General features: G+C 36.0%; 1 protein-coding gene across 1 annotated transcript in view; it reads left to right on the top strand.

Annotated features, from left to right (window-relative positions):
* TTC29 (tetratricopeptide repeat domain 29) overlaps nt 1-18,293 on the top strand; it is a 70,430-nt gene that overhangs the window by 39,025 nt on the left and 13,112 nt on the right. Inside the window, exons 6-7 of the mRNA XM_088526620.1 lie at nt 3,065-3,277; nt 6,857-6,942. Of these exons, the coding sequence (XP_088382746.1) occupies nt 3,065-3,277; nt 6,857-6,942 (299 nt within the window). The remainder of the gene's footprint in view (nt 1-3,064; nt 3,278-6,856; nt 6,943-18,293) is intronic.

Here is an 18,293-nt window from a genome sequence, read left to right as displayed (position 1 = left end):
ATTATAATGGAAGTCATAGACAATAGGAAAATGTTTCGCTCCAAATTTACAAAATTACATGTAGTTCTTTTGCTTGAATGAATAGATCTCACTTTTGTGACGTTAAGCAACACTAATTCAGTTCAGTGAAAACGATAGCACAAATCTTGTGCACCCACATATGCAGTGGCTATGAAAATAAGAGTAACTCCTAAAATTTATTGTTGTTAGTGGCCAAGTATATTCACATAATTGTTTAAAGGCAATTCCAATTGTGGATAGGGTTTCTTTTGTTATACCCTGAGTGCCATTAAACTAACATTTTAGTAGTGGTACTATATGTGTTGTTAGAATTACATTTCTATTTTTGATTCTATATATAATAAAGAGTTATTAGAGATTCTGAAACTCTTAGATTAGGATATTTTAGCCTAACTGAAAATAGCTGTATTCCTTGTGTAGTATTTTTCCAAATATTTTTTTCAAATATAGACTTCCTAGAACACCTTCTAGATTTCCTCCTGAAACTCTTGAAGTGGTGTAAAAGATGCCCTCCTGCAAACTAAGGGATTCTTCTACTCAATGTTCTTTTTTTTTTTTTGCATTTTCTTTTTTTTTTTCTTTTTATCTTTCAGTTGTTAATAAAAACTGTTAAAAACGCTACCTTGCCCTGTTCAAATTACATAAAAATATTCTTATTCTAACGTGTGCTCTATTTGGTTTACACTTTCCCTCGATGCTTTTCAAGGTAGCACCACCTATCTCTCTCTCTCTCTAGCTCAATATTTAAAAATTAAAATGCACTGGCCAAAGCAATTCCAGCTGAGCCAACTCATCGCCATGAATAAACTCTCCATCCCCCTGAAGACATTATTTTCCCAGCAGCATTTGAGTTTCATATAAACATTATGGGTTAAGGAAATAGGTTGATATATCAGATGCCAATGAGGATGAGGAATTTCAGCTTATTTTGGTGGAGTAATGAATTCCAAAGTCTAAAATGTTTTATCTTTCATGAGTTTGAGAGGTCTGCTGATTGCAAATTGTTAGTATAACTTGAAGGAGTCTTCAGTAAGCAGATTTACAGTCATATAAGGGCTTACAGGTCAGGAATTCCATCTTTCCCTTGTTTAACTAATAGCTATTATTAAAATTACTTTTTGTTTTCTTGCTCAGCATGTTCTCCTTTGTTTTTCTGTGTTCAGATTGTCAGATTATATTGTTTTTCACTGTGCTATCTTTATTTCTTTGTAGTGCAATGGTCAAACCTGTTTCAATTTAGTTCCATTTCAATACTACCAAAAAGAATAACTGGTTTTGTACTTTGAAGCTCGATGCAGATGGATTGTTCTCTAAAGAGGTTTCACAGAGATCTGGCAAAAAGGATGTCAGGTCAAGGCTCTTATGGTTAGGTCAACTCTTAAGAACTATGGGGTACATGGAATATATGAGTTCAATTTCCAGCCTGACAGAAACTTTCTCAGGGGGATACTGCAAGTGAGGGAGCATGAGTAAGAATTATCATATCAGATAGGTCTACCCATCTAAACAGGAGTTCCCAGGCATGTGCATGCTCTTTACAGGGATGTTCTGCCCCTCTAAGAGATTGTATTTCAAAGCCATGGATAGAAATAGATACTGTATTTAGTTTTAAATTACTTATCCAAGTGGTACCATTCACTTATTGCTTTCTGTTTTACTAGAAGTTTTTGAGTTACTCATGAATCAAAGTACACATCCAGCATCCAGCTCTTGTGTTCTGAAGAGTTCATTACACTTCTAGCGAAGCTGCATCACATAAATGCATGACTGTATTTGGGGCGAATTCCAAGAGGGAAACTGTCTGTGCTGGAGTGGATAAAATGCTAGTTATTAGTGTTAAACTTGAGCTCAGCTTTGCATCCTTTGTCACAAAACCAACACTAGCTTCCTCACTGATATCTAAAATCTGTTTAGCAACTTGTTTAAATGAAATTATCTTGACTTTTGAGTCAATAAGCAGTTAATGGACAGGCAGAAATCTTTAGACTGGAAAAGAGTTTTGGATGCCAGTTAGCAAGTCTGCTTCTCTGTCTTATTTCCGGTTAAATTAATTCCCAGTGGATCATTAAACTGCTTGTACTCTGGTTCAGCTCTCTTATGTCAAGAACGTGATATTTGGGAAAGACCTTAGAGATGCAGTCCTGTCTGTTTACAGGATCTGGTAGCTACTGTCACAGAAAGAATTTTTTTCCAGCCCTTTGAGCTGTCTTTCAATGATGATCCATATGACAGATTCCTCTGCCACCTAGACAAAAACAGAAGTGGTGTCACTTTTGCAATTCTCCTATAGTGTGTTTAACATCATCTGGAACAGGGTGTGTGTGTTTGTATCAATGTAAATGGTCTTAAATTCCCTGTTTCCGTTCAGTTATCCCATACCCATTATGCGTGAGGAAAACCTTCTCTGTTCTTTCAAGTTGGCTTTGAATTTCCACAGTCCAGATGGACAGCCTGCCATTCACCTCTTCTGCATATATAGAAAGATAAATTTCACTGTGGGTGAGAGAGGAAAGTAAGGATCTTCTTGCGTGTTCAAGGGAATTAAACTTTATTTTCAAACTTTATTTTGCCTCAGAGGTGTTTGCAATTGGGCTGCAAAGCTACTTACTGCATTAGTAGTTCATGCTCTTCTAGTATATTTACTATATGAATTCACCAGAGTTTGCCTAGCAGTAGTTGTTGAATAAATTCCTTTATGTATAACTTTATTTCAATAAAGGGTTTTTTTTTGCAGTTTTGGTATCTCTGTTCTCTGCATCTCTCAGCACAGTGTGAACTACAAAAGAAAGCTGATTTCAAAACCTTCTTATGCTTAAAGCTAATTGATTTGTACTTTTTGTCATGAGTTTGAAGTAGGATATTAGTGATAGCTGTAAAATTTGACATTATTTTCCTGTGATCTCTAAGTTATTTATTGAAGGTTCTTGAAAAATTTGTGAAATGATTAGAATACAACGTACTTTAATGAGAAAATGATTATACACTAATAGCTTTTTAAAGGTTTTGTGGATTCCTAGTTGTAATTACGAATGTCACTTTTCAGGTGATATCATGAAAGCTGCTGAACACTATGAAGCATTTTATGAGCTAACATTGGGCTCAACATGGAAAGATGAGACAGGCCGTACTTACAATTCGCTGGCGTGTGAACATCTCTGGAAAACTTATACAGTACTAGCAGACAAAATGCTAGAAGATAAACAACACCAACAGGTCATCAAAACGCTAAAAAAAGCTTTTAAAATGGCAAAAGAAGGTAGGCTGAAAATAACAGTTTAACATACCTTTATTTGATGTACATGCCATGACTTTCCCAGGGGTAAAGCAAAAATTGTCAAGTGATTATTTTCTATGAAATTCAAAGACAAATGCTACCGATGCACTTCTGAGTCTGACTAAAACACAAATGTCTTCTTGCTGACAACAAAGATTTTCTCAAAACAGAAAAACAAACAAAACCCCACAGTCTTGTGCAAGTAATATGAAATAGTGAACCCATAGCAGGAAAGTGTGATCACTGGTGGAATTTGAAATTTTCATTGGCTAGTTGTTTAATAATTGTGAAAACAAAACAATTTTGTATTGTTAAAAAATTCTCGGTACTGTATTGCTTGGGAGTATTGTGTTAATTTTAACAGAACATACATCATTTTCAATATTTTTGAGATAACTTAGTGCTGCTTATTTGTCAGAAGATGCTGTTAGGTGTCTGCTTCTACCAACTTACTTTTCCTAGTAAAATGATAATTGGAGCTTTTTGGAGAAGTAGCATAGAAGATCTTGAATAATCATCTTCTCCTAGATCAAGGATTCAAGATCCTTTCATAATATTCCTAAAGGGGAATATTTGACATAGAAATTGCAAATACAATTACTATATAATATTAATTTAATAATGGATACATTAATTTATGAAATTTAATGATGTATGCCCAATGTTAATCAATTAGCCAGTTTTCAAGTGGTAAGTGGGATAGATTTGAACTATCAAAAATTTGAAAATATTTTATTTTTAAAATGAAATTTAACACAAATATATGGTTGTACAAATAGAGAGTATAGCAGAGCAGTATATATAACCGTGTAAAATGTGTAATCCCAGGCAAGTTCTTACAAAAAAAAAAAAAAAAACTCTATTAGACCAGCAGATAAGCTCTTGGACATCCAAGCTTATGTTAACTTTGTCATTTATTACTTGAAATAATGTCAAGTAATACTTGAATTACTTGAAATAGTAAAATAGTGAAATTTTATGTTTCAGGTTCTGATTATATTGTATCTTCGATTATGCTTATTTTAAAAAATGAACATTATTCACGTTGCCTTACTCCATGAAGGATTAGGTTTTTAAAGATGATTCAAAGATTAAATGCCATGATTTAAAGTCTAAATACCTTTATATGGTGATTTTAAGGAGCAAAACAAACAATGCTTTGGGGGAAAGGTTTTGGTTCTTTCCATACTAAATGATTCATTTTAGAGTTTGTCTGGTTGAGTGGCTAATTCTTTTAATTTAACCACTAAATAACCTATTACAGTGCTATCCACAGTTTATGCAATTAGATCTATTTTGAGTGTTACCTGTTTAGAACTTTTCTCCTAGGAGTATGTATCTGAATACCCAGAAGGCCAATACAGTTAATTATCTGAAGAAGGACATGTGTACCCCAAAGCTTCTCCATTTCTCCTGCTGTATCTGTTGATCAAATACAAGTTATTCTAGCTATTCCAACAACTGCTGTCTATCTTGCTTAAATCATGGATACAGTAAAACTACTGCTATTAGACTTTACATACCTAGAAGAATTGTGAGCATGTACCACCCATAGAATCCTTATAGTTGGAAAAGACCTTCAAGATCCTTGAGTCCAACCATAAACCCATCACCACCCTGCCTGCTAAACCATGTCCCTAAGTGCCTCATCTCCATGTTTCTTAACACTGCCAGGGACCGGGACTCCACCTTTTCCTGGTGGAGCCTGTTCCAACACTTCACCACTCTTTTCTTGTAGAAATTCTTCCTAATATCTAACCTGAACCTCCCCTGGCACAACTTGAGGCCATTTCCTCTTGTTCTATTGATAGTTATTCTGGAGAAGAGATTGACCCCCACCTCACTACAAACTCCTTTCAGGTAGTTGTAGAGAGTGATAAGGTCTCCCCTGAGCCTCCTCTTCTCCAGTCTAAATAACCCCAGCTCCCTCAGCAACTCCTCATAAGGTCTGTGCTCCAGCCCCTTCATCCGCTTCATCGTCCCTCATGAAGCTTCCCTTCAAGTTCTGCCTATTGCTAGTGAGGGAAAATTTTATGAAATTTTCAAAATGAATCTGATGCCTTCCCAAAACTTACTTTGACCAGGCAGATATCCCAGTGCCTTTACTTCAAATCATTTTCTATAGCTTCTTGAGGCGTTAGGTAAAACAACAAAGCACAGCACAGTTGCCATTTAAGCTTTGCAGATCTCCTTTCATAGTCCCAATTTAAGACCTTCAGCCTCTGTCTCAGAAGCATCTTTAAGCCCATACAGGCTCTGCCTGACCATCTTTAGTAGCTATTATGTCCTTCTGGACCTGCATCTGTGTCTAAGTATTCCCTGCATTAGGATTAGATATTACCTATTCTTCAGTCTTTACCGTGACCATTCTTGGGGGAGGGAAAAGGATTTTTTGCTTTTATATATCCCCAGCAACTTTTTTCATATTTTTCTTTAGTGAAACCGTATTTCTCTATTCTTTTGCCTCCTTAAGCCTTTTGAGGTATTTTAAATAGTGGAAAAAAAACATCAGGGTTTTGAGTCACATGTGTTTATATAACACATGGAGGATTTATGCAACATGGAGAATTTCAGTGGCATCAGGGATTTTATTACTCAAAGAGCTTGAAAACTTGATACCTTGATATTCAGTAAAGTTTCTTGATAGTAATGTTTCAAGTTCCTTTTCTGCTTTGTTTTTGAACATATGGATATTGAGCAATGGAAATATGAGGTTTTTTGCAATTCTTTAATTTTACTTACAAATTACTTTTTTATTGATGCTCACATTCTGCAAGGATATTTTTGACATACTGAGATACATTAAGCATTTCTAAAATTAATTTGTATATATTTCACTATTGAATGGATGTTTTTCTATTAAAGGAGCAATATAAAAAGACCAGTAAGCAGTATTTGTTAAAACAGTTGTTAATGAAATAAAGTTTTGCATTGAAAAATGTAGGATCACTTAGCAGCTGCTGGTGTGGAATTTTCTGTGACTACTTGCACGGGCTACTTGCAAGTGTAATTTACCTGAGCTCTTAGCTATTCGAGCCCAATCCGCTAGTACTTATCTCTTAGTAAGGATCTTGCTAAGATTCTGCCCAGGTTAGGAAAGTATCTGGGTCAACATATTTTGTGTTCATACATTATAGTGCTTTATCATCATTTTATATACATTAGAATATTATTGTACTTTTTAGCTTTCTTATATTAAGAGATTCTACTCTGACTTTTCTAATGTGAATTTTGACTTTTTAAACGTGAAGACAGTGTTATTAAACGATTCATAATAGAGAACCTTACAGCATATTAAATTGACTGTGCTGCATCACAGCCAAACATTTTTTCTAACTTTGTTTAACTTTCTGGTTGAACTTTAAATTCATAACCTTTTTTGTAGTTTCCTCTGTTTTTAGAAAACAAGTATTTATGGAAATAAATAAATGGCAGGAATAAGAAAAAGGAAAAACTTATATAACACTTAAATATCTGCATGTTATTTAAATACCTGCTAGACCCATCCATAGTAATGTGATTTTGTTCAGACTACACTGGTAACTATAATCCTTTCTGTAGGGGGTGATATGCAGATGGAAGGAGAAGCTGCCTATTGCTTAGGTTTAGCATATCATTTTGCTGGAGAAGAACAGACAGCAATACCAGTAAGTTTATTTTAAAGTTCCTTTGTCTTCCTCTAGCTCCTTGGTGTCTTCTACTTAGAAGTTTCGGATAATGGAAAATGTATAGAGAGATTTGGCTTACAGACCTTCTATCTAGTTCCATCGACAGAGATCCATGTGGTTTAAGAAATTATGGTTTTTAAAAGTTCCAGAATTTAGGGAAATTTCCCCAAGTCCCCTGAGTCCATGCTTCCAGCCTTGAATCTGTAGAAATAAAATAAAGTAGAAACTTAAGTTACACATGGCTAACATTCTTTTCCTGTATACATACATACAAACACACATTATATAAATATATATAAGTGTGTACACATATTCATACATAATGTAAACAACGGCATAATTTTTGGAAGTATGAAAACTAGTTTGATATGAGATCTTTGTGAGAAAGAGCTACAAGTATGTCAGTCTGTGTGTTGTGCGTTTGCTATTGTTTTTTATCATGTGATGTTTTTCAAAACATCAGGAATGTGGAAGAAATGTGATTTGCTATGGGTGTCAACAAGCTCTTGTGGATGCTTGTATTCATGCTCTTCTTGTCACGCTTCCCTTGAGCTTCCCATAGATGACAGTTAAGGAAGGTGAGAATTCTACATGCGATAAGTGCAGAAGAGCGTTGCTCTAGTCCATCATAGGTCAGTGTGAGAGGGAAGCTTAGTATCAATTTGATTTGTCTGTACTGGTCACCAGAAAGGTAACGATCTTCCAGAAGCAGTTTAGAAATGTTTTTGGAAAAATAGTTGTTTGAATATATTTGGGCATACACTAGAAGTCGTAGAGTGGATTGAGCATGAAGATTTCGCCATGGCTTACTTGTGTTCTGTAATATAGGATGGATGCTGCACATCTCTCCTCAAATACGCTGTTGCATGCTATTAATGATTGGTGATGCAGTTTTTTCCAGAAGTTCTTGACTGTACTTCTAGTATCAGCAAAGCCAAAGAACCTGCTCTCATATCAGTTTCAGTCAGAGTCTGCAGCTTAATGTGAAGGTATTTCAAAATGAGAAGCCACATATAATTTTATAAAACTCTATCTGATGGTTGAAGCAGCAGTGAAAGAGAGGATATTTGCTCCCTTCCAAAAATAGTTTGACAGATTAGACTAGAATTTCCTGTGCTGAAATTCATCTACATCTTCATTTGTTTTTTTGACTGACAAGTTGAAAGCATTTCAACTACTGTATCAACCTCTCCTAGTAAGTTTTTGAGAGTCAATAAGCTGTGTGGACAATGAAGAGCAGCAAAGTAAATAATGAGCTAAATAAAGTGTCTGCTGGCCCATTGATCTCTGCATCACAGTAGAAATTTGTAAACCAAGAACACTGTGTAGTCTGTATGATAAACAAAGGATCAAACCAGCTTTGCCCCTGCCAAAAATATTAGGTGTCCTGATGTTGTTTCTTAAGGGTTCATTTTGCTTGATTTTAATTTTTACTCCTTTTCCTCTCCTCCCCTCTCTGCACCCCCACCTCTTCAGAAAGAAAAAAAAAAGTAGCAGTGATCATTTAGAAGTTCATCTGCTTTTTATCACATGAATTTTTTTTTAAGGAAGAATCTGGAATCTTTAGTTTTGTAAAGTAATTCTACTAATTTAAAATATATCTGTAAGAGTTTGTGCCTATTTCTTTAATCTTACAAGAAGACATGGTGGGTTTGGAAAGCAAAGAGTATTTTTATGAAGAAGGAAAGAAAGTCTCTATAGTACAAAACATAAATGATCTACTTTATGTTAGAGTGTAAAATATTTTATTAAAGAAAATAGTAATAGTTTGAAGTATAAATAGGGATTCCTAGAATAATGACATTTCATATAACATTACCTAGGAAACCTGTGAAGTGTTTTCATACAGAAAATGTATTGTACATTTCCTTTTATCCTTAATAGTGATCAATATAGACAGCAGTAAAATATCAGTGGTTGACAGTGCTGTTGAGCACAAGTTGTCTTCACTCTCCAATTAGAAATCATTGCGTAAAATTTACCCTTCTGTTCTCAGTTTAATGGTGTCTGCATCCAAGGGGAGCTCAGATGCTTACGGAGATGAAATCATTGCATGCGGCTCCCGGGGGACTGCTGGTTATCATTACACACACCATGCAGACGCTGCTGCCAGGAGCCGCTTGCCTCATGCTAATGTGCAGTTCATCACCAGCTCCTGCAGCGTGCTAAAGAGGTCTTGCCACACAGCTTGGGCCCATTCGGGTGCGGACTCAGGGGTCTCAGTGGTTATTTTCCTGCTTTGCATCAGAGTTTTCATCTTCTTTATCCTTTTGTGCTGTGGGCCACCTCAGGCAGTCTCCTTCTAGGGGAATCTGAACAGAGCAGCTGCCACAGATACCATTTCCTCCAATTGTTGCCACTTGGTTCCTTTTATGGCTTCGCGCGTGACTCCCTCCCCCAACATGCACATGCACGAGCATGCAGATAACTCTTTCATTCATGTCTTCAAGCCAAGCAGAGAAGCATATGTGCAAAATATTCATTATCTGATCCAGTAATTAAAGGTTGAAATGATTAAGCTGCAGACTATTATACCAAAAATACGCAGTCATTTCGTATTGAATGGACCATTTTTGTTGGAGAAGGTGTTTTTATTTCCTAGGCACTTGGTGAATAATCTGACATAATTTGATTTGGTGTGTAATCTGTATAAATTGATTTAATTTTATTTGATACATATGATTGATTTCAGTGGACGTGCTCAGATGTAAAAACATAAATATGTGCAAGTCTGAAAGCCTCAGAACTAATTATGTTCGATATCAGTGTGGCATGTTCATAATATTTTTTATATCATCTGGTTTATAATCAAGCCTAACAACTTTTCCCCCATATATGACACAAAATATTAATAGCTTACATATTATAGATTTTATCTTAAACATTGTAGATTCTATCAGGGAAAGATATCTATCCAGGTTAATATTACAGTAGGAGTTACTGCTTCATTTTTCTCAGGCTTGTGTTTCACTTAATACTTAGCTTTTTATACATCTGTGTCAGTAGAAGTCTTCGTGGGAGGTGGAGAACTTGTCACTAGAATTTTCCTCTAAGCTGAACTTTGAAGAATCCTTCAAACATCTGAGCATTTAGGGTTTTTTTTGTCTTTCAGTTAGAGTTATATCCCAAATCATCTGGAAAATCCCAACCCTCGTTATTGACCTTATCACCTACCATTTATTTATTTCTGAGTGTTCCTTTATTTTGGATTTTAAATCCTGTATTTCAGTAGGGTACATATCTAAGCAGTAGAGGCAGTGTTCCTTGGAGTTGAATACTCCAAGTCATGCCAAAATAAATGTGATAATTTATGACATAATGCCACATGCATGAATTGGCAGAATTACAATATAAAAGCTACAGTCATAAAATTATCAAGAAAATTTATGAACTTATAGAGACATTTTCACATCCCAAATGACCCTATTTAAATAATCAGTGGTGATTTATAGCTATAAGGTTAATTTCCAAAAAAAGTTTAAATCAAAACAAGTGAAAATTTGACTTTCAGTTCCTACAACTAAAGAGAATATAAATAGATATATCTGGGATGCTGTCACTCTATCATTAGTATATACAATATGCTTTATTTATTATATCTAATCACATAGATGATGTATCAATTTGTATGCATCAGTTTGACAGGTCAAAGAGGATCTTACCAACTAAAAAAACTCCAAAAGGTAGACTGAATTTTATGCTCTGTTCTCCCATATGTTTTGAAAGGTAGTCAAGCAGAGAGAGCTTTAGTGCCTTAAGATTTGCATACTGTTCTTGAACAGAAGATTGAACTTAAAGACATGTTTGTGCAAATGACGTCTGGATATACCTTTGTCCTGACAAAATGGACTAACTCTAATACTGACAGAATTAAGAAACTCTTATTTGAGTGAGAACCTTAAAGAAGACCTCTAACTTCAGGAAAGAGGTGAAAGTCTGTTCATTCGGTTAATTTTGCTGTTGTTAATTTGGCACTTAAGACTTAAAGTTTGTTTGCTAATTTGGATATAAAAAGCTAGCCGTCCCTCAGTGAAGGAATCATTTCTTCTGTTGTTTTATTTTAGAGATAGATAGTCATTTTTCTGTCTTGGCAGTTTCACAAAAACCTGAATGAAAACAGATGAAAAGTACAGAATAGCTCTGAGACGTAATGGGCTTGGTTTTCTTCAGTATTTTTCCATATACCCTGCAACTTTGCACCCTGGTGTCCATTTGCCTTGGAACAAGGTATTATCTTTCTTTTGAGTCTGTGGTTAAAATCACATTTTGCTTTGTTAACAGCATCAGAGTAGAATAACCCTCCTCTCTGGTTCTTTTGTCAGAAGTAGTGTACTAGAAATGTGTGAGGAAACCCTCTTACAAGAAACACTGCTTAAGAATTAGAATAATCAACTTATGCAGAAAACATAGAGCATAAGAAATTAGAAACAAAATAGATAAAATATCTATTGCTAACGAGCAAATCAGAATATTTTCAAATTATTTCAATGTTTTGCTGTAACAACAATAAAGATAAATGTAATAGGACTTGTTGATGTCAATCCTTACTCTCCAGGAGCCTTATGTTCTGTAAGACCAGTTATCAAAATCCTATAAACACGCAAACATTCATCTCAGCTGTTGTGATTTCAGATTTAATGATACATATACCCAAAAGAGTAAAAAGTCAGTGAACTGCAATTTTGTCTGCACATTCCATTAAACTTTAAAACACCTTTTCAAGATTTTAGGGCTATCTGACTACAGCTTTCTTAGAAATCTGTATATGAGTTGATGACAGTAAGTTTATAACACCAATTTGGGCATATGGAGTAGAAAACAGGGTTTGTTTGTGGTTTTGCTTTTAATTCCAAAGCAGTATGACAATTGCTGGGTTTATGTATATTTATAAGGTTTACGTAGCTTTATTTCAATAATATATATTAAACATCCTGAATATGGAGATCAGAATGTAATTATATATAACATATCGAATGGGGTTTCCCAAATCTGTGTCTGTTTGCTTTTCATAAGACTTCGACCCAGGAAATGTGTTATGAAACCACAAGTCGTGTAACTAACTTATAGACATGACCATGTGCATACACACACAGAGCATGCATGGGTTTCCATGTATGGAGGCAGCTACACTGCAACATTAATAATTATTACATACTTCACCAATAATAGGAATAATAGACATTATGCAAAAATCGAGAGAAGTATTTTTAAAGCTCTAAATCATTTCCACAAAATTTTAGCTAGCTGTTACTTTTGAACTCAAAAGAAGCAGAAGAAATGTAACTTTTCGGAGGTTTGCTTGGCACTAAGCATGTTGAGCAATCGAGGACAAAGCCGTTGGAAAGTCCTCAGCCTGCTGTGTAAGGGAGGGATGTACTCGCACGCGCTCCCACCGAGGTGTGGAGCGGAGCAGGCAGCAGGCAGCGGGCAGGGCTTGCCCTTTCGGGGCAGCAGGCTGCATGGAGCCGGGCGCTGTGCTCACTGTGCGGCCGGCATGGATCGGCCCGGTGCATCCCCAGGCTGAGAATGAGCTCTATGGAATACAAGGTTATGATCAGTTCTTCTGCCCTGGTGGAGGTTTTGGAATCTAAATGCTGTCTTTTGTGAGTTAAAAGATGTGATTTAGACAGGCATTTTATGCTGTTTGTGTTGAAACTTTTTTCTAGAGCAGCTAGTAAGAATTGTTTTAAATAACTGCTGATATACAGTTTTCAATTTCTTTCTTTCCTGTGGACTAGGAACAGCAGAGACAAAGCTGTATAACCATATGTTAGAGAGGTTATTTACTTCACCTGCTTTAGGCTATCTTGGGTTTCCAACGTAGCTGTACCAAACCTTGTAGCCAAATGCTGTATATATTTATTCAAGGGAAGGCAAAAGACGCAGAGCACCAATGCTTCTGTTATCTGAGAGAAGAGCGTGAAAAAGTCTTCAGAACTATCGGTGCTAAGTCCGTTAAAGAAATTATACACATACGTTATACTTACACTCGGACCTACAGGAAAGGACTGCAAGGTTTTATAAGAATTTTGAAGTTCATTTAAATAATATGCTTACAGAAGTCAAGCTTTTTACATGTTTTAAAAAGTGGAGTGTTTGTTCTCACACTGTACAAGCTTGGGACTTTCTGTACTGAAATGCGAGTATACTCATAATTTGAGGTGTTTTGTTTTCCTTTATATACTTCAGTTCAAATGAATAGACTTTTAAGAAAAAAAAATGAAGTACTTCCTTTTTAATTAGATTGATTTCTCAAATTGGTATAGCTCAAGCCACAGCAATTCACTTATTTAATGTGTTTAAATTTCACTATAGTTATTCCCATTGACTACAAAAGAATAACTCTTATATTCAGCAAATGCTTAACATCTTTGCTGGATCCAAACCCTCAGTAGGTAGATGGGAGAGGTCTTGATTCAGGCATCGAATCTTAAGTAATTTAAAACTTTTCATTTGATAGATTAATAATCTAAGAAGTTAAAATACTGAAGTGTACCAGTTCTATAGCATAAAACCTAGAGCTTGCTGGCTTCGTTGCTAGAAGCAATTTGTTTTGCTGCTTTGCTTTCAGCTTATGTATTATTTCAGAGCTGATCAAAAGAATTGGTAGCAAAGTGTGAAATAAATTGTACTTCTAAATAAATCGATTTAACATTCCTCGGTGCTTTAAATGATTTTAGTAATATTAATATTTAAAATATTTCTGTCTGAAATCTTTTTATGACTACATATAGCAATAATGGCCACCATTTCATTCTGCTGTTTTTCATATTAGAGTATTACATAGTAAACATTGTGAAAATACTATCTTTTAGCATTGGAATGGATGCATGAGATTTCAAATGTCTATTTGCATATAAATGACTCAAGTTTTATTCAGTCAATAAAAACAGTCTATTAATCCTTCTACTACATTTCTAAGATGGTCTACAACTTGCAAAATGTCAGATTTTCAGTCAAATGAGAACTTTTCCTTAGCTTTCATACATGCATACAGAAAAAAATATATTTTTAGATTATTCCCTTTTTTGGATACCTTCCTAGTTTCTCTCTGAATTTTTTACCATTGTGTTATGCAAATTCAAAGGTTTGTATTTTTGCTTTTAGCTAAGATTTTTTTTTTCTGGTAAAAACACCAGTTCATGGATAAACTAAAGATATTAATAAGCTTGAAAGAGAATATTGATAGGCGCTTTGTCTAAGAAGGAAGGGACACCGAAGCATGCACATGCATATGATCTGATGTCAGGCTCTTAGGCAGCTCTAGCAATCTGACAGTCAGGTGCCTTCGCGTAGCATGATAAAAGCAGTGCAGACATCTGGATCACAGTGCTGCTGTACAAAACATTTCTGAACAATTCAGATAGTTGTACTTACCCAAATTTCCAGGCTCATCCACCCCTTTCTCATTGTTTCTTTCTCCGCCTCTGCCTTTGTCTTTTATGTACTCGAGGAATCTCATTTTTCCTTTTCAAGTCACCTCCATCTGCTTATGTGTCAGAGTGGCCCTTATGCCACACATCATATTGAGGAGTTCTCAAGATGAAGGGCTGTATTCACATCACTACTTCTGCCTCGGCACTGTTTCATGCTTGTCACTGCTCAGCACTCAGCGCCACACTGGCTTGTTTTGTCAATAACCATTTATTTGTTGCTGGAATAGTAGCAACCATTACATCTGACCTCCCTGTTTCATCAATTATGGATAGATTATTGGATGTGAACATCTGCAAAAGCTTGCTGCTGAACTTACCTCCTGGCTGGGATTAGATAAAGTATTAAACTGTTGTTTATTGTCAGGCCAAAACTCTACTGGGAAGCCAGGGAATTCCAAGACTAGCAGACTCCCATCAGCAAGCACCAAAAATTGTTTAGTATTGCCACCGTTTCCCATAAGATCGTAGCCATTTATTATTTACACTTATTACTAGTTGTTATAGCATACTTGATAAAAGCTCTTGGCAGGCATAGTGTTTCCAGCTATTGTCACATCTGTCAGGATGGAAAGGATACATAAACTGTTTTTCCCTCTTATATTGCTGTTAAAGGGTAACAGATGAAGCTTCTTCACTCTAGACTGTTATTCCATGCTTTATTTTGAAGAAATATGTCCAGAATGGCTGTTTTCTAAAACATTACATTCTGATTCTAAATAAAGATTGCAACAACCTTTGCTAGAGGAATGTCTCTTGCAATAAAGATTTTAGATTGCACAATAATAATGTACTAAAATATCTGGGTTTGAGGTTTGCATGTTTTTCTGCACTAAAGGAACTAGCTCTTTTTTTTGTTTTATTTTAATAAACTGCTGTATGAGATAAAGTACAATAATACAATGATAGCTGCATCCCTACAAAGTTATAGTTAGAGAGTATCAGAATTAATATTGTTGTTGGTAGCACAGAGGCTACTGATAAGAATAGTAATACTGAAGAAATAAGAAGTGTGAGAACAAAAGTTAAGACTTATTCGATCATCTCTACATTTCATATTTCCTGTCCAGCAAAATGGAGCATGCAGTGTAAAATACTGACCTCACAGAAACTAGTAAAAGTTTGGAAAGCCTCAGTGATGTTTGTTACTGAGTTGCTTGTTTTTGTGTATCCTTTCAATTCAAAGTAAAGTATGCATAGAGTGAATATTATGCAAAGTTATACAAATAACACTTGATGTAGGCAATCAAAGAGCCCTAAATCTTATCTTGATAGACTATTAGGGAGTGAAAAATTTGTCTTCCTGTGGTCTAATCCTACAAGTGAATATCGACCTGAGTAACTTGAAGCACATACTACTGTGCATATTTAAAGAGCATCAAGCTAAGAATTGCACCTGATAGCAAAGTATAACAAGGAAGACTGGAAGGGGACTAGATGGAGTGGTTGTCTTTCCTGGGGAGTGTCTTCCAGGCAACACGGTCACAATAGGCGTTTCCCAGCAAGACTCAGCTAAAGGTCGTGAACAAGTGGGCTCCACTTGGCTGTTTGTCTTGTCCTGGGCAGCGTTCTGGGCAGTTTGTGCCTCCCTTTCCCATGGTGTCTGGCCCCTTACTGCCAGATGCATGCTTTTATGCTATGGGAAATCCAAATACCCATATCAAACTCCCTGAAGTAACAGCTCCTGAGTAGGCCAAACAGGTTTTTTTGTTTTGTTTTGTTTAAGATGTAGCAACAGGAGCAAAGTTTGTATGATTCTGCCTCTTTTTTTTTTTCTGTTTTTATCAGAACAGTGGAGTCCAGTGTAATTGGGTGTGTCTAAGGACAAGGAGTTAGCTTTCACATTAATCTAAGTTGGTAAGTTTGGGTTGTGGGAAAAAAAAAACAGGGACCACTTCCCTCCTCAGCATGGCACCCATGAGTGGGTAAACACTGACGAAAAATCAAACTACTTGGCTGCAGTAAATTTTGAGGGGAAAAATACAGGAGTTTTCTTTCGTAAATAAAATGCCGTGTAGCTTCACGTGGAAAGGATGTCTCCTGCATGGCAAAGAACACTGGTAGGTTCATGAGAAAATAGGCACTCGTGACCCCAAAGAGAATGTGAGGAAGAAATTCAGGCTGCCACAGCTTTCCTGTGGAGCCCTTCTGCGTCTTGTGGAGCCCCCTCTCACAGGGGTCAGTAAAAGCAGCAGTGCCTCAGTTCCTCTCTCTGCCACACGGGTCTTCAGGCTCCAAAGCTTTGCAGCTTGGCCCCTTCTTCTGTGGTGAATTCAAACTCAGCACCAGATGGAAGATGAATGAAAGACAGCTCTATGACAGAATCTGTGACTATTTATTCTTTACAGTGATCTAAGCTAATGTAGCTAGACAGGTACAGCCTGAGTGGTTTAAAAGTTTTCACTGTGTATTTAAATATACATTTCTTGAGGAGATAGAGTTCTCCAAACTGCAAGCTAAATCTGTGCATGACAGCTTTAATGTCTTTTTTTTTCTCCACTGTATTGCATGTAAAAGATTATTCCATTATTATCAGAGCTATGTGGTTTCTCTGAAAGTACGTAAGAGGTACTAAGTGATATGAGAGCAACAATCTCACTTGATTGCATATTCTATCTACAAGCACCTCTTGTTGGCTCCAGAAAAATATTCTAAGATGCTGCTACCCAGCCTGGGCCCTTAGCCTCTTGCTGCAGTGCCCGTCAGAAATCATTAGCTACTGATCTCTTTGACTAATGTTGCAGTTGATTGTCTGATTTATGGTCAAGTTCTGTAAATGAGACAGAGGCATCTTCACTGCCCACCAGCTGTGAAATGAGTAAACACAGTTAGATTTTCAGAAATCAAAATATATTTCTAATAAAGTTTGATGACAGTATCAAGTGCAAGCTGAGAGCAAAACTATGTTTTTGTGTTTTTTAAAGTTACAGTACTCTACACCAGCATCAGCCTGTCACATTTTTGGCAGAGTAATATATTTTAGCAAAATGATAAAATATGGGTAGTAGCCTAAATCTTCTGCTGACTTGGGCAGACATTCTTTATTCCTCATAAATTCATACTATAAATTTTTACACTTTTGTCCATTATCCCCATATGTTCATATAAAGGTTTAGCATAGACTACTTTCTTTTGTTTGTGTGCTCAGTATGTGCCAATGAGATGTATATGTTTAAAAGGAATACAGATGTAATAACAATAAAAAACAAAATGTGAGTTTTGGGATGGTGGAGGGGGTCAATATATGTGTTTTATATAAATATAAGATAAACCCAGGAGGTTTGGAATGGCATAATACTTAGATAACTGAGAAGCAAATCCAGGACCGAGATCCGACTAACATTTTTCGTGGCAAAGAAGGTAAACATGACATTCACCCCTACCTAAAGAATTATTCCAAGAGCTGTGTACCAAATATGCTCTAGTTTAAGGATTTAGGCAGTGGTAGTTATTTGCTATGTTTTTCACACTTTAACAAATTGTAGCCACAGCAGACTTGCAAGGACAGGGAGAGATACAGCATGTTTTGTAAACAAGTATGGTGTTCCCACAGTAGCAATCCTTCTTCCAGATGCAACCGCATCCAGCTTGTAGTGCTAAAAAAAAAAAGGGCGGGGGGGGGAAGGAGTCTTTAAATCTTTACAATGCCTTTTCAAGTTTTGTATTCCCATTCCAGATCAATAAAAAGCTTCCACTTCTTTTCCCATGCACCAAAACAAAATTGGTTATTGTTTAGGAAAATTATCTGTAATGTGGAAGACAAAGTTGAAATCTTCACCCCACCATCCTTCCTACAGGAATAAGAACAAGTGATCAAAACCCACTAATCAATTTACTGGTTTTTAGCTAGTATTTCTACTGTGGACCTGCAAAAAATAAGAAGTTTCAGACAGTCAG

This window comes from Tinamus guttatus, unplaced genomic scaffold, assembly GCF_059628265.1.
Source record: "Tinamus guttatus ecotype Peru unplaced genomic scaffold, ASM5962826v1 Tinamus_guttatus_pri_ptg000247l, whole genome shotgun sequence".
Taxonomy (NCBI): domain Eukaryota; kingdom Metazoa; phylum Chordata; class Aves; order Tinamiformes; family Tinamidae; genus Tinamus; species Tinamus guttatus.
The sequence above is the reverse complement of the archived record's forward strand: the minus strand, read 5'-3'. Positions and strand labels throughout refer to the sequence as shown.